Raw genomic sequence first — 13,773 nt, 5'->3', positions numbered from 1 at the left:
TTCCTTGCTATTATAGAAGCTGATTGCTGTTTCCAGAGCTCTACTTAAATTGCCCGAGTTAAGGGATTTGCTTGAGGTTTTTTAAAGAAAGAAATAGGATAAGTTGAAAGAGTAGTAAACAATCTTTCAGTTTTAATTCAGCATCTTTACTGATCCTGCTGGGATTGATGGCAAGCAAAAGGTTTGATCTTCAGCTTCAGACGTTGAGTAAGTTCGTTGCTTGCTGTGAGGCTAGTGAATAAAAGTATTTTTTAGGGTTAGTTATGTAACTCTTTAATGAAAACATTGCATATATTAAATGATGTGTTAAGAGTATAAAGAAAAACTATATACTTTTTTTAAGAGCAGACTTTTTTAAAGTATTAGCCACTCAAAGGATTATCTCCAGTAACACAGCCTTACAAAGAACTTCAGGAATCTTGAAGCACTTGATAAGATTAATTCCTGGGAACTACCTTGTGGGATGAGCGAGTTTTAATTGTAACTCTCTAAACTAATATGTAAGAAAGAATATGTATTGACTGTAAGTTCTTCACAGAAAATCAGTACTGAAAAAATAACCATAGAGCACCCATGTCAGAAAAATCAGGAGGTTCTGTCCCACTTGCCACCTGTGCAGGAGCTACAGAAAACTGAGGATGCAAGTGTTTATACACTGGTGTAACTACAGTTGGTTGCTGGCAATGGTTATACTGTTCTTGCAAATGGATGGTAAATGCATTTAGACCTTTATTCTTGGAATATTTAAGAGACTTCCATCTATTGCTAGACAGCTGGTTTTGTGTGGTACTGAGCCTGGCTTGGTCCACCTTTCAGACTATAACTAATAATCAAGACTACAGGTGTGTGGTTTTCAGGCTTCATCTGTGGAGCTGTTAGTACATAGAAACAATGCTATGTGTTTGTATTCGAATTCAGAACACAACTTTGACTCTTGTAATTCAAGGCTTGTTAAGCATTTGAGGTGTTCTGTATTGATTTTGAGCTTATGTGGCAGGAACATAACTTTTAGTAACTTAAGATACTAAAGAGAACTTGAGGGAGAGAAGAAGCTGATGCAGAACAAGCCTGTTGAGTTGGTTTGAAACAAGTTGGAAAAAGCTGAGGTATCTTAATATATTTCTTGCGACTTTTTTCCAGTCCCTCATCTTTGCTTATTGCAATTCTTTCATACATCTACTGTTGACATTACAGGAGATAATAAATGCATAAGAACAACACTGTGCCAGCAGTCAGACAACACTAGCAAGAAACTTAATGGTTGACATAAAGATGAAATAGGATTATAAAGGTGGCTTCTGTAACATCTTGCACTTAGTGAAAATACAAAATATTCAAGGAAGCAGCAAACTTAAATACCATGAACAACCCCATGTTCCTTTTAAAATGTCAGGCTTTTTTTCAGACATACATTTTGATTTAGGGCGTGTAAATCAGTGAGGCAAAAATCCCGTTTGCTCAAATGTTAAGTATCTTTTGTTAAGTTTTCAGATTTTTTTTAGTTTGTCAGCTTGACTGTTCTCTTTCCTCCCCTGTTACTGGGGCTGCATTTGTAAGCCAGCTGCTTCTCTGGATGGTGAGGCTGTTGAGCATGGGAGAGAAGGTAGCAGCTGTGAGGATGTAATTTTTTTAATTTTAGATAAGAGAAAGTTGAGATGTCCAGAAAGAAATCAACATGAAGAGCAGCTATGGTCCTAATTATCAATAAGCACAAAACTGGTTGTTTAATATCCAAACAAATGTGAAAGACTTTGACTAGAATAGTCAAATGGTGCTTGGAGTGATGTATTCTGACAAAGAAGCTCAACCTTGTTTTGTAATGTGATTAAGACTTGTAGCTGGTCAAATTTGAACTCTGCACAGGTGGTGTTGAAATAAATACAATCAGAGTCATTACCCATAAAAATTAATACCTTGTCTTAGTGAAATGTGCTGTAGGGATATGAACTATATTTGACCATGAGTTATTGCTGAAACACACTTGAAATACATCTAATATAACTAAGTCAACATGGATATTCTCCTCTACTACCATGCACAAAAACACTTACATATGGATTGTACATTAAAGGTTTTCTTTCTTGTGTGAAGAGGGGTGTTGGCTTTTTAAACATGTGTCTTCTGGGTTTGTTTTTTGTTGGTTTTTTTTTCCTACCCCTCACTGTAACACCGTTGGTATAAAAAATAGACTTTACCTGAATTGAGACCTTCCTAACTACTTTGACGTTTGGGTTGGGTTTTTTTTAATTCTAAGAACTTTAATAGTGCTTCCTGTAATGTAGTAGATCCTTCCCCACCCCCATACTGGGACTACAGCAGTACTTCATAGCAACTGTTGAAAATACATGTGCTACTGTAGCACTGTTAACTTTTTTCACATATGGATTATTTGATGATAGTGCTTTTATGTCATCTGAGTTAAATGTATTTCGTTAGTTTCCAGTCCATTTTACCATCTTTATCGGGTTCTTTTGGACTAGATGTGAGAGTCAAGAGTCATGATTCATTATAGTTCCATTACTGTTTTATGCTGCTTTAACTTCCTTTTTGAACCCATAGAAAGGAGGTAAACATGCTGGTTTTTAAAAATTACTTGTTATGACCGTACATGTGAGAGGGAAGCAAGAGTTGAAACTCACAACTTCTTACCCTTTATGAAACCAATTTAAAGTTGTGTTTTTAGGTTATATATCTAATTTACGGTCAGAATAAGGGACGAGATGAGCTTAAATTAAATGCTACACTGAGGGATACTGCATTATGGTCTTTGGTTAGTTCTCCTCTGTACAGAACTTGCTTAGGCCATAGGTTATAACCTTATGTCAGAATATTTTGGCTTAGCTTCTGTATGTTTCTTTTAATCCATACCTAGTGTGATTTGTCTCTTAAAATGATAAAAGTTTTCAAAAGGCACTCATATATAAAGGTCAAGAGAGTTTGACTCTTGATTTACTCTTAAATAAAATGTTAATCATACTTTCTATGAAGTACTGCTATACTTCTATAAAGTTGGGGGTACTTTGTTTCTCAGTGACATTTATTAGTTTCTTTGCTGAGATTTGCTATAGGAAGTCCAAAAATTAAATTATTAATGGATGAAAAACATAGCTGCCTTGCAGAGGAGGGAGTACAGCAATTGGCATGTTAGGATACATTATTTTTGTGGCATCTGTTGAAAAACTTACCACTTGAAAATAAATAGGAGCTAATCATCAGGGGCTGGAAGTTAGGGACATGGCTGATTATTAAAGCTGTTTGAAAAATGAACTGGATTTGAAAAGTTGGGGATAAAGGCGCATTATTTTGATGTTCCATAAGGTGACTTGGTGGTGTGTACTAGCTGAACACTTAACAATTATGTGGGAACTCCATTTCTTTCGTTTTGCAGTTAAGAGTGATTTTGTCAACTTGACAGGAGGAAATGTACAGTACTTTACTTTCTCCTTTGCTGATCACACCTGATAAAGACCTGTAGAAATACTGGAGAAAAGGCAGGGAGAAAAACATTGAGTAGTTGGGTTTTTTTTTAAAAAAAAAAAAAGGCAGGAAAACGGGAGCTTTTCCCCAAATGCTGGTTTAGATTCACATTTGCTTGGTACTTTTAAACCTGTATGAAACGAGTTTCAGGGAAGTGTGGCAGTCAGTGCTATTTTGTGTCATGTCGATACACTGTCATGAGCTGTAAAATGGTACTATGTTTTGCTTATCCTAACAACCTTGACCAAAGTTTCTGCAAAATGGCTGTTAAGAAGCTTCTACTTCTCTGGTTTCAACAAATTCTGCCATGTGAGCATCCTGACACTAGCAGTGTTGCTTTTTTGTTATGTTTATGGGGGAGATGGGCATGGGAGGTGAATGTTGGACAGACTGTTGTATGGGAATCTTTAAACTGTTTTAAGAAAGATCACATAGATATCCCATTGATTGGACTTGTTCTGCAGTCCTGCTTATAAAGGTATGGAACTCCTGGTCCAAATAATGACTGACTTGTAGGAAAGCTCTTTGGTTTAAAAAAAAAAAATGGTTTTTTCTTGTGGGGGCTTCTAGAATATGTGCCAGTCTGATACTTACCTATTTCTTTGGTTGAATACAGTTAACCTTTTTCATAGTTGTAAAATTCAAAGATTTAAACATTCAAAGATTGGGTTAAATATATGGAAAATATGTATCTGGAAAATAAAGTTTTTAGGAAGTTTTGTCTGTCAGTGGGAGTTCTGTCCCACTGTCCATTTATTGTCACATTAAACTTTTGAAGTAAAGTGTTTTGCTTTTACTAAGTGTAATTATTCTGTTCAACAGCAGTGAGCGGAAGAGCATCTGCAATGTCAAACACTCCTACCCACAGCATTGCAACTTCTGTCTCCCAACCTCAGACGCCAACTCCGAGTCCTATCATTTCTCCTTCAGCCATGCTGCCAATCTACCCTGCTATAGATATTGATGCACAGGTAAGCCTGCAGTTGTCACTGCAGCACAGATGTGTGAAGCTATTTTGCTTCTGCATCCTGAATAATTCAACGATAGTTAACAGCTCTGTATAATGAATTGGTTTCTAGAGAATTGAACTGCTGCTTTTAGAAAGCCTGTACAACTCCCTGGAGAGTTGCAACCCACTTTCCTCTTGCTCTTGCTGAATGGAAGTCCTTTGAATGACTAAACACTTGTATCACTTATTTCTTTGTTGTGGGAGCGATTATGAAAACAGCAAAATTGTCTTCTGACAGAATTTAAATATTTTCGTGTCCTGATATCCTAAGACAAAAATAAGCCTTAAAATCATGCACAGTTTTTTTTTTTCTGGTGTGCTTGGAGTTGTTGGCCAGTGATTATACCCAGCTTGAAAGGAGTATGAAAGTGGTGTAACTAATAATTTCTGTAACTTCTTTAACAAGGAAATAATAGAGGTTCTCATTTCCACTGAAGAAAAGGCATTTCTGTATTGCATGTAATTTTAAAAGGGTCTGCTTTATTGACTTGCAGCTAGCTGGCCATCAAAAAAAGAAGCATGCATGTACTAACTAGCATACATATATGCATAGCTCTAGACTATACATGACATAGCTAAGATGTTGGACATATGGAGAAGATGAAGGGTGTGAGATTGTTGTGGAGAAAAACCTCTGGAAAAAAGTCTTGGCTACTTCAGCTGCTTGTGGCACCTGGCTCGGTTTCTGCTGTGACCATGTCCAGGAGCTCTTGCCATAACCTGGCCAGCCTCATAGTTATCTGGTAGACACCAGTGCAGACGAAGGCTATGATAAGTTGTCAACTACTGCGGCTCATAATAAAAAAACTGAAGTTCTCACATTAGCTAAGAAATGTGTGTGTGTTGGTGGGTTTTGTTTTGTTGTTTTTTTATGGAAAGAGAAATGTCATTTTAGTCAGTCCCTATGCTGTAACTAACAGTGCCAGTAGTCCTCTGAGTTTCTTAGTTGCTATTTCAGATAGTATGGTGTGGTGGTCATTAACATGGGCAACACTGAGAAATTAAATGTGCCTTGTTTCATTGTAGTTGATTCATAGGCAGAACCAAGGTTGATAATGGCTGTTACCGTTAACTACCAACCACTAGAAATGCCCACTTCAAGACAGTGTGCGAACACTCGAAAGGGGAAAAAAAACTTGAAAGAAAAGTTTAAGCTCAGACCCCTGTGTATATTCAGTTGTTCAGGGGTTTTTTTTTGATTACTGTGATTTGTGGACTCACTGTAGCTGATTTTTACTGTTCAGAGGCTTCAGCAACAGTAGTGGCAAGATTGATAATTGATCCCCCTTCGGTTTAACTAGAGGGTTAAGAAATAAAGATAGAATTCTTACTTTCATTATATTGTCCAAAGCTCACAGTCAGGCAGCGGTAAAGAAGTTGATCTAGTTGGCAAAGCACAAATGAAGTCTTGGTTCTTGTCAGGAATTGTTCTTGAATCTACCAGCAGAGCTGTCTTGAGAAGTAGAATCCTGTTATAAACTTGAACACAAAAGATAACTGTGAGGTAAACAGTAGACATGTCTTCAGCTTATAGAAGCTTTTTATTTTCTCACAGGTACAGTTGTACTTGAGCTAATATAACAGGGGTTATACTTGAAAAATAAATATTTATGTTGTTGTGTATATGATGTTTGTTTCTTTTAGACTGAGAGTAATCATGACACAGCATTGACACTTGCTTGTGCTGGTGGCCACGAAGAACTAGTACAAACACTACTGGAGAGGGGAGCTAATATTGAACACAGGGATAAGAAAGGTAGGTGTCTCACTATGGCAGTATAGACCCTCCCTGGTTTTCCAGTGTATCACACTAAAGAAATACACAATAAGTGTAATCTTTATGTGAAGCTATTAGGCTTATTTTTTTGAACTTCTGTCACATAAGCTATGAGCATGGACTCTTCAAACTTTCTTTTTCATTTCAGGTTTTACTCCACTTATTTTGGCTGCTACAGCTGGCCACGTGGGTGTTGTTGAAATATTACTGGATAATGGAGCTGATATTGAAGCCCAGTCTGAAAGAACCAAGGACACTCCCTTGTCTTTGGCTTGTTCAGGAGGGAGACAAGAGGTGAAGTTAAACTTCAAAACTTCAAAAGCAGTGTGTAGATTATCGTGTCAGTATACTAAAGCAATCTTCCAGAAAAGTTACAGTAGCTTAATTCACCATTCTGTGTCACGATGGTGTATTTGAAAAAGGGTACAAAGAGTTTCACGTTTTTAAGTTCTATATTGCTGTGTGTTGCTCATAGATTGCTTTTTGTCTTCCTATAAGCTGGACTAGTGCTATGCAGATGACCTCATGACTTGTAATCATTAGTGGCTCATAATGGGACTTCTACCAGTGTAAATAGATGTACATGTGGGAGTGAATGCTGTGAGAAGCTGGAGTTAGACGAGTAGCAGTTCTGTGTGAGCCAAGAGGGTTTTCTAACGGATTCTGTATAGGCCATAGGATATTGGAGTACTGCAGATGACTAGTGTCTTTGGCTAAAAACTTCAAAACCATTTTTCAAATGATTGTTCAAAAGTAAATGTAGGGGAAGTTGTTTTGAATGTTATGTGAAATACTGTGTTCTGTATCTTAATTATGAAATCTGTTTTGATTTTTTTTTTCCAATCGTTATTACAAATCTTAAGTGTATAATTTTGTTAATGCTTCTACTATTTGGATTGCAAAAGCCACAGTGGAAGCTGTATAATCTGGTGCAGAATCACCTTCCTTTGTGACTATCTGGAAATTAATGAGGTTGGAGACATGTCTCCCACTTCTGTAGGTTGTCTTAACATTCATGTGGCATTTAAAAGGTGATTACTTCCCTAGGCAAAATCTTACTGAAAACTTTGAGTTGTTCTGGCCTGTTTTAATGCCATCTGGAAGATTTCTGACATTGGGGGTACTAGCTGCTATGACAGTCACGTTCTCTGGTGAAGGGAAGGGCCTACTTTTTAAGTGTTGTAGCAGCCTTTGTGGCCAGCAACCTCATACAGTAAAAATGAATTTCTGCTTACCTTTTTAGAGATTTGATTCATCTATGTTTCTCAAACAGTGTTTCTTGGAGGGATGCATCTTGTTTTCTTCCTTGTTTTGGGGGAAACTTGATGGGAAAATACAGGGCTTTGGGCAGTAGAGACAATGTCGGAATGCCTTCCAACCCCAGTTTCTGTATTTGGCAGTATGTTTGTCCTGGGATTTCACAGGAAAATGTCCTGATTGAAAGCTCTTGGCTTCACTTGTGTGGGTCTAATCTAAACACGTTTTATGTTTAAACACTGACAGTGGAGCAAATTAAACATTGCATTGGAGAGGACACAGTGGGTTTTCACCTCAGTATTCATTTTGATTTTACGTTGCTAGACAGTTTAGTTTCTTGTCAAGTCTTCTGCAGAAACTTCATTAAAGAATGTAAGCTTCCTGTAGAATATGGGAAGCTGTGAATTGTTTGGGTTGTAAATGAATCTGTAAGGAAGGAATAATGTAAGAAGTACTTGTGTTTGTTTTTATTAATGTGCAGAGAAAATGAGCAAGGAATGCAAATGTTAATTTTTTTTCTAATGGATCTTGCATGAGATTTCTGCGTACGGTGTAGACACAGTTCAAAGTAGTGGTGTAAATAGAGAACATAAGATACAAGCATGCACCTGCTTTCTTGTTTGCTTCTGCAGCTTCAGTTTGAGGATGAGTTTTTAACCTGATAGTGAACTGAGCATGAAAATGCGAGAGGACAAAAAGCAAGAGTACTTGGTATACTGTATTCAGACTGAAACTCTGGTTTTGACAGTCTTCAAAGATGGCTGAAATAATAAAATATCCCAATTTTTTCTTATGTTATACAATTTAGTACAAATGGTTTAGGAATGCTAATAAGTAATCATGATTGATTTTTAGAGAGAGTTTTACAGTGGCTTTGGGAACACAGTTGTAGCCTCATCTGTTCATAGATGCCATGAGTATAGAGAAGCAACTGAGTAAAATCACTTTTTTTACTGTTGGAAGATGTCAACGGTATATTTAGGCTTCAGAAACATTTGCCCTGGATAGACTTGCAAGTTTGGGAGAAAACCAGATGTTATTTCTTAAAACACTGCAGGTGGTGGAGTTGCTGCTAGCTCGAGGGGCAAACAAAGAGCACAGGAATGTTTCTGATTACACACCTTTAAGCCTTGCTGCTTCTGGTGGCTACGTGAACATTATCAAGATTCTGCTAAATGCTGGGGCAGAAATAAATTCCAGGCAAGTTCCCTTTTCACCTATTCTCTCACGGCTTTTTAGTTTCCTGAGTTTTTACCCTTTCCAGAAGGATTTCTTGACAACTATGTGGAGCAAAATCTTACTGTTCTTACATGATCACAACCAATGTATTGTCTGATTTGTAGTAAGCCTTTAAGTCAAAAAAGAAAGGTTTTGATTGTGCTTTTTAAACTTCTATCTCCCTCTATGTATTTAGTTAACTTCTATATCATACAATCAGTCGTCTTTGTCAAAGATAGAAATCTTTCTTTTTCCTCTGGTTGGCCTGCTGAATTGAAAATAGTTCTGGGATATGTGAAGAAAGTATGTGTGGTTTCTTTATCCCTTTGTTTTCCCTGTGTAGTTTAAGGAAAGCTTTTTCTATGTGCGCATGCATGTATGTAATGCTTTTGCATCCATTGGGAGGTAGAAAATAGCTCAGCCGTGCACTGCACAAGCAAAATGAAAAGCCCAAGCAAAAGTTAGACTCCTCATAAGAGATGCCTTTTAAATTTACAGCAATTAAAAGGCAACATGCTTAGTATTTCTATTTAGAAATATTTGTTCTAAGCAATGCTACTATGGAGAACCTCTTGTGGTTTCGATGATAGTTGCTGTGTAACTGATTTTTTTTGTCTTTAAGTACTCTGCCTTTCCTAGTTTTCTTAGTAATTTTGGAAATGCGAGTGTGATTCAAAGAGTGTTTTGGTTTGGTTTTTCTTTTTCAGAACTGGTAGCAAATTGGGCATTTCTCCTTTAATGTTGGCAGCCATGAATGGGCACACTGCTGCTGTCAAGCTATTACTGGACATGGGCTCTGATATAAATGCCCAGATAGAGACCAACAGGAATACAGCACTGACTCTGGCTTGTTTCCAAGGGAGAACTGAAGTGGTTAGCCTGCTGCTTGATAGAAAAGCTAACGTGGAACATAGAGCTAAGGTAAGGAGTAAATAGCTGAGTAAGTCTACAAAAAGAGATGCTTTTAAGTCATTACTTTTCTGTGGTTATCTGATTTTCTTGCCTTTTGTGCAAGTTAATTTCTCTAGTTCAGTTAACTGAACTGAGCCATACATCGTAATGAAAAATAATAGCTACACTTAAGGGCAGTTAATCAAAAAATAGGTGTTTCTTCTGAAGCCTTAATTCATCTTCAGGTGCTTTCAAGCATAATAATAGTAATCCTTCAACTTAATAAAAATAGGAGACTTTAATGTATTAAAAAAACCCTAGACTTTTGGCCTAGGTATGCTTATGGTCTAACCTCTTCTGTCTGACCAGCTGCTTATATCCACAGTGGTGATGCAGAATTGAAAGGGGATGTGTTGTTAGTTGAGCCCAACCCTTTAAATGGGAAGAAAGGCTGTTCACAAAACAAAATATATAGAATATTGAGGGGAGGAAAAAAGAGATCTCCTACAAATGTGTCATTCTGTTCTCCTTTTCTTCTGTACGTAATGGTTTGCACAGAGGAGCTCAAAAGGACCTGTAGAGTACTGATTGCTATTCTTGCTAAAGTTACATGTCCCCTTGACCTAGCCATGTGCTTTCTGGATGTTGCTATGTAGGATCCCGTAATGAAGGTAGGAAATAATGATTTGCAACATCTGTGTGATAACACAGGTACTTTATGGGACTTAACGCTTATGATTCTTGTCCCTTTATGGTTGGCAGGGTTAGTTTTGAGAAACTGATAGCAGTGGGCTTTGAATCTCTCTAATCAGTGTGTAGTAGCAGAGGGCCACCCTGCACTGTGCTGCTTGGTGAAAGCTCTTCTCAGGTCAGTTGAAGAGGAGTTCACCTTCCGAATATGGCTAAACTGTTAGAAAATTGTCCAGGTAGCAATGGGAATCTGTACAGCAGAACTAGAAATATGTTGCTGGAAGTTGAAGTAAGTCCTGACTCTGAAGTAAAACACTCCCCCACCCCCAACTAATTGCTTATTTTTCCTGCCTGTTTGTCTTAGACTGGTCTGACACCGTTAATGGAAGCAGCTTCTGGTGGGTATGCAGAAGTGGGCAGAGTTCTGCTGGACAAAGGTGCAGATGTAAATGCTCCTCCAGTACCTTCCTCAAGAGATACAGCTTTAACCATTGCAGCAGACAAAGGGCACTATAAATTCTGTGAGCTTCTCATTAGCAGGTACTGTATTGGAAGTGTGCTGCTTAAAGAAAAACACCTTGAATACGATGTTACTTAGACTGATCTTTCGCAATGTACAATGGTATTTCCCAATGTACACTACAGGGTAGGAAATGGGAAAGGTTCTGTGTCTGTAGACCATTACTATGTATTTTTATTTCTCAAAAGCCATAAAACAAGTTCTCTGTGGTGTTAAGAGTGCTTGCTTTTGCCCAAAGGGACTAATGTGGTTTTTCCTAACTGAATCATGGATGTTAGTGTCCTAGTTTCAGCTGGGATGGAGCTAATTAACCTTCATAGTAGCTAGAATAGTGCTGTGGTTTGGGTTCGGTGTGGGATTTGGTATGAGAAGAATGTTGATAATGCACTGATGTTTTTACTTGTTGCTAAGAAATCAAGGACTCTTCAACTTCCCATGTCCTGGTAGTGTGCAGGTACACAAGAAGCTGGGAGGGAGCATAACCAAAGCACTGGACTTAGACTGGCCAATGGAATATCTCATATCATGTAATGTTATGCCCAGTGTGTAGATGAGGGCTGGGTGGAAAGCTGGCCATCTCTCCCAGGATGATGGTTTGGGGATTTTTTCCTCTTCTTTGGGATTGCTAGCCAGGAACAGGCTGGGTGTTGGTCAGCAAGTGGTGAACAATTGCATTGTGCATCACTGTTTGTAGATACGATTATTATTCTTATTATCATTATTATTTCAAATTTTACTTCATTTCAATTATTAAATTGTTTTTATCTCAACCTACAAGTCTCCCTATCTTTACTTCTCCAGTTATGTCTCTCATCCCCCAGGGCAGGGGAAGGTGAGTGAGTGTCTGTGTGGTGTTTAACTGCTGGCCAGGTTTAAACCATGATAGTTGGAAAGATACAATTTCTTGTAAAGTTTACATGTGGTACTCATAACCATGACACACAGCCATTTCAGATGGTAGTGTTAAGTCTTTAAACAACAGAAGATGCACACAAAACAGGTCTTAATGATTTTTTTTTTTTTTTTTAGATTTAACATGATGCACATTCAGTGTAATTATGTTTCCTGAGTAGCTTTTGGATATGTACTTTTCCAAGTAGTAGCACTGGTGGTTGGCTTGGCTTGCACTTGCAATGTTACAGGTTGTTTCGAGTAAGCTAGTAAAGAATACAGTGTACTGATGGATGGGAGTTAATGAAGGAATTAGAGAAGCTTCAGAGACAGCTGACAAACATCATGATTTAGAGTATCAAAACTGTTTATAGGCTGAGTTCAAGCTCTTGACAGCATCAAAAGAAAAGAAATCATAATTGTGGAAACTGACGTACTCTGAATACATATGTTTGATGTAAAAAAGGGTATTGAATTTTAGCCTATTATTCTGGTGTAGCATGTCCAGTTTGCCAGTCCAAATTAATACATGAAATGAAAAACCTGGTCCAGAGTTTTGATTTAATGTGTTTGTTTTTGTAGAGGAGCTCACATTGATGTGCGTAACAAGAAGGGGAATACTCCGCTGTGGCTGGCAGCAAATGGAGGGCATCTAGATGTTGTCCAACTCCTAGTTCAAGCTGGAGCTGATGTGGATGCTGCTGATAACAGGAAAATAACTCCTCTTATGGCAGCCTTTCGAAAGGTAGAATGAAGTTCAGCTTTGGTCTTAGCTAATACTGTCTCGATCATCCCTACACAATTGTTATAAATAGAACATAGCTGATAAAGCTACATACTTAAAAATATGACAACTAATTTTAAAACTTGTTATTGAATCTTCCAAAATAAGTATTTATGTCACCTGTGTAATACCTGTGTTAAAATTCTTGTAGAAATTCGCTTTATAGCACTTTGGGAGGTGGAAATTGCAGTGTATTTGAGCAGAGAGGGGGAATATGTGGTAGAACTGTGTGGAAATTTGATTGGTTTCTTGAGAGGACAATCACTTTTGCCAAAAAGGTGCAGTTTACCTCAGTTTGACTCTGTTGTAAGCAAGGGAGTGTAGTTCAAGTGCTGCAATACTTGAAAAATCGTGACAGTAGGAGCCTGCAACTGCTAAGTTGCTGGAGCCTAGCATTTTTAAACTACCAAAGTAAAAGGCAGAAGGTTGTGAAAGCATGGCTGGAGTAAGTGCAGCCTGACAAACAGGTACTCTTAATTGTTTCCTTTCTCTTCTGTCACAAATATGAAGAAACATGCCTCACTAGTTTAGGTGGTGATAAAAATAAAATTAAAAAAATAAAATAAAAAAAGAGCAAGCATTAAGAGCATCCTTTGAAGGAGTTGAAAATAAATATTTTGCAATGAGTGCTTGGACTCCAAAGTGTACCTTAGGAAACCAGAAACAGCTGGCCTGATATAAACTCTCGTCCTTGAAATTTCTTTTACAGGGTCATGTAAAAGTGGTGCGCTATCTAGTGAAAGAAGTAAACCAGTTTCCATCAGACTCAGAATGCATGAGATACATAGCAACAATTACTGATAAGGTAAGATTGTAAGGAAGAAAATATTCGAGCAGGAATTGTGCTGCTGTGTCTCAGCTTTAGAGTTGATGTTATGAATGGTCTTGAGCTTCCTGTCACACTGTATTTCAGCCAAATGTTGAGTCCCTTTGGAATTCTTCAGAAAGAACAGTGTAAAAAATAGGAAGATGTGGCAACAGTAAGTTTGTGTGCCTTAGTGCTGTGAGAACAGTAGTAAAGGTGTTGTTATTTATTATCCATGCTTACTTTCAAGTGTTCTCCCAGTCACTAACACACTCTGCTCTGCATTTCATTGTTGGGTAAGTTTGCACTGAACTTATGATGGCTTTTGCTGTGGGGTGGAGGAAACAGAATAAACTTCTGCTAAGTGTATATGTGAGCTTAAGTATAAAGATTCACAATCTTGTACAAAAAGTTTGTATTAGAAGATAAAATCATGATTGACAGTAAAGTGGTT

At 37.7% G+C, this 13,773-nt stretch overlaps 1 protein-coding gene across 3 annotated transcripts in view; it reads left to right on the top strand.

The window, feature by feature from the left end:
* ANKRD17 (ankyrin repeat domain 17) overlaps positions 1–13,773 on the top strand; it is a 56,647-nt gene that overhangs the window by 28,537 nt on the left and 14,337 nt on the right. For 2 of the 3 annotated variants that reach the window (XM_026847710.1, XM_026847708.1), the window contains 8 exons: positions 4,300–4,448; positions 6,131–6,242; positions 6,412–6,557; positions 8,578–8,720; positions 9,446–9,659; positions 10,684–10,859; positions 12,313–12,475; positions 13,224–13,319. In XM_026847710.1, coding sequence (XP_026703511.1) covers positions 4,300–4,448; positions 6,131–6,242; positions 6,412–6,557; positions 8,578–8,720; positions 9,446–9,659; positions 10,684–10,859; positions 12,313–12,475; positions 13,224–13,319 — 1,199 coding nt within the window. The remainder of the gene's footprint in view (positions 1–4,299; positions 4,449–6,130; positions 6,243–6,411; positions 6,558–8,577; positions 8,721–9,445; positions 9,660–10,683; positions 10,860–12,312; positions 12,476–13,223; positions 13,320–13,773) is intronic. The other variant, XM_026847709.1, reaches the window with a different exon arrangement.

The sequence above is a fragment of the Athene cunicularia genome (assembly GCF_003259725.1).
Source record: "Athene cunicularia isolate RWA chromosome 4 unlocalized genomic scaffold, athCun1 chr4_part2, whole genome shotgun sequence".
In the NCBI taxonomy this organism is placed as follows: domain Eukaryota; kingdom Metazoa; phylum Chordata; class Aves; order Strigiformes; family Strigidae; genus Athene; species Athene cunicularia.
The sequence above is the reverse complement of the archived record's forward strand: the minus strand, read 5'-3'. Positions and strand labels throughout refer to the sequence as shown.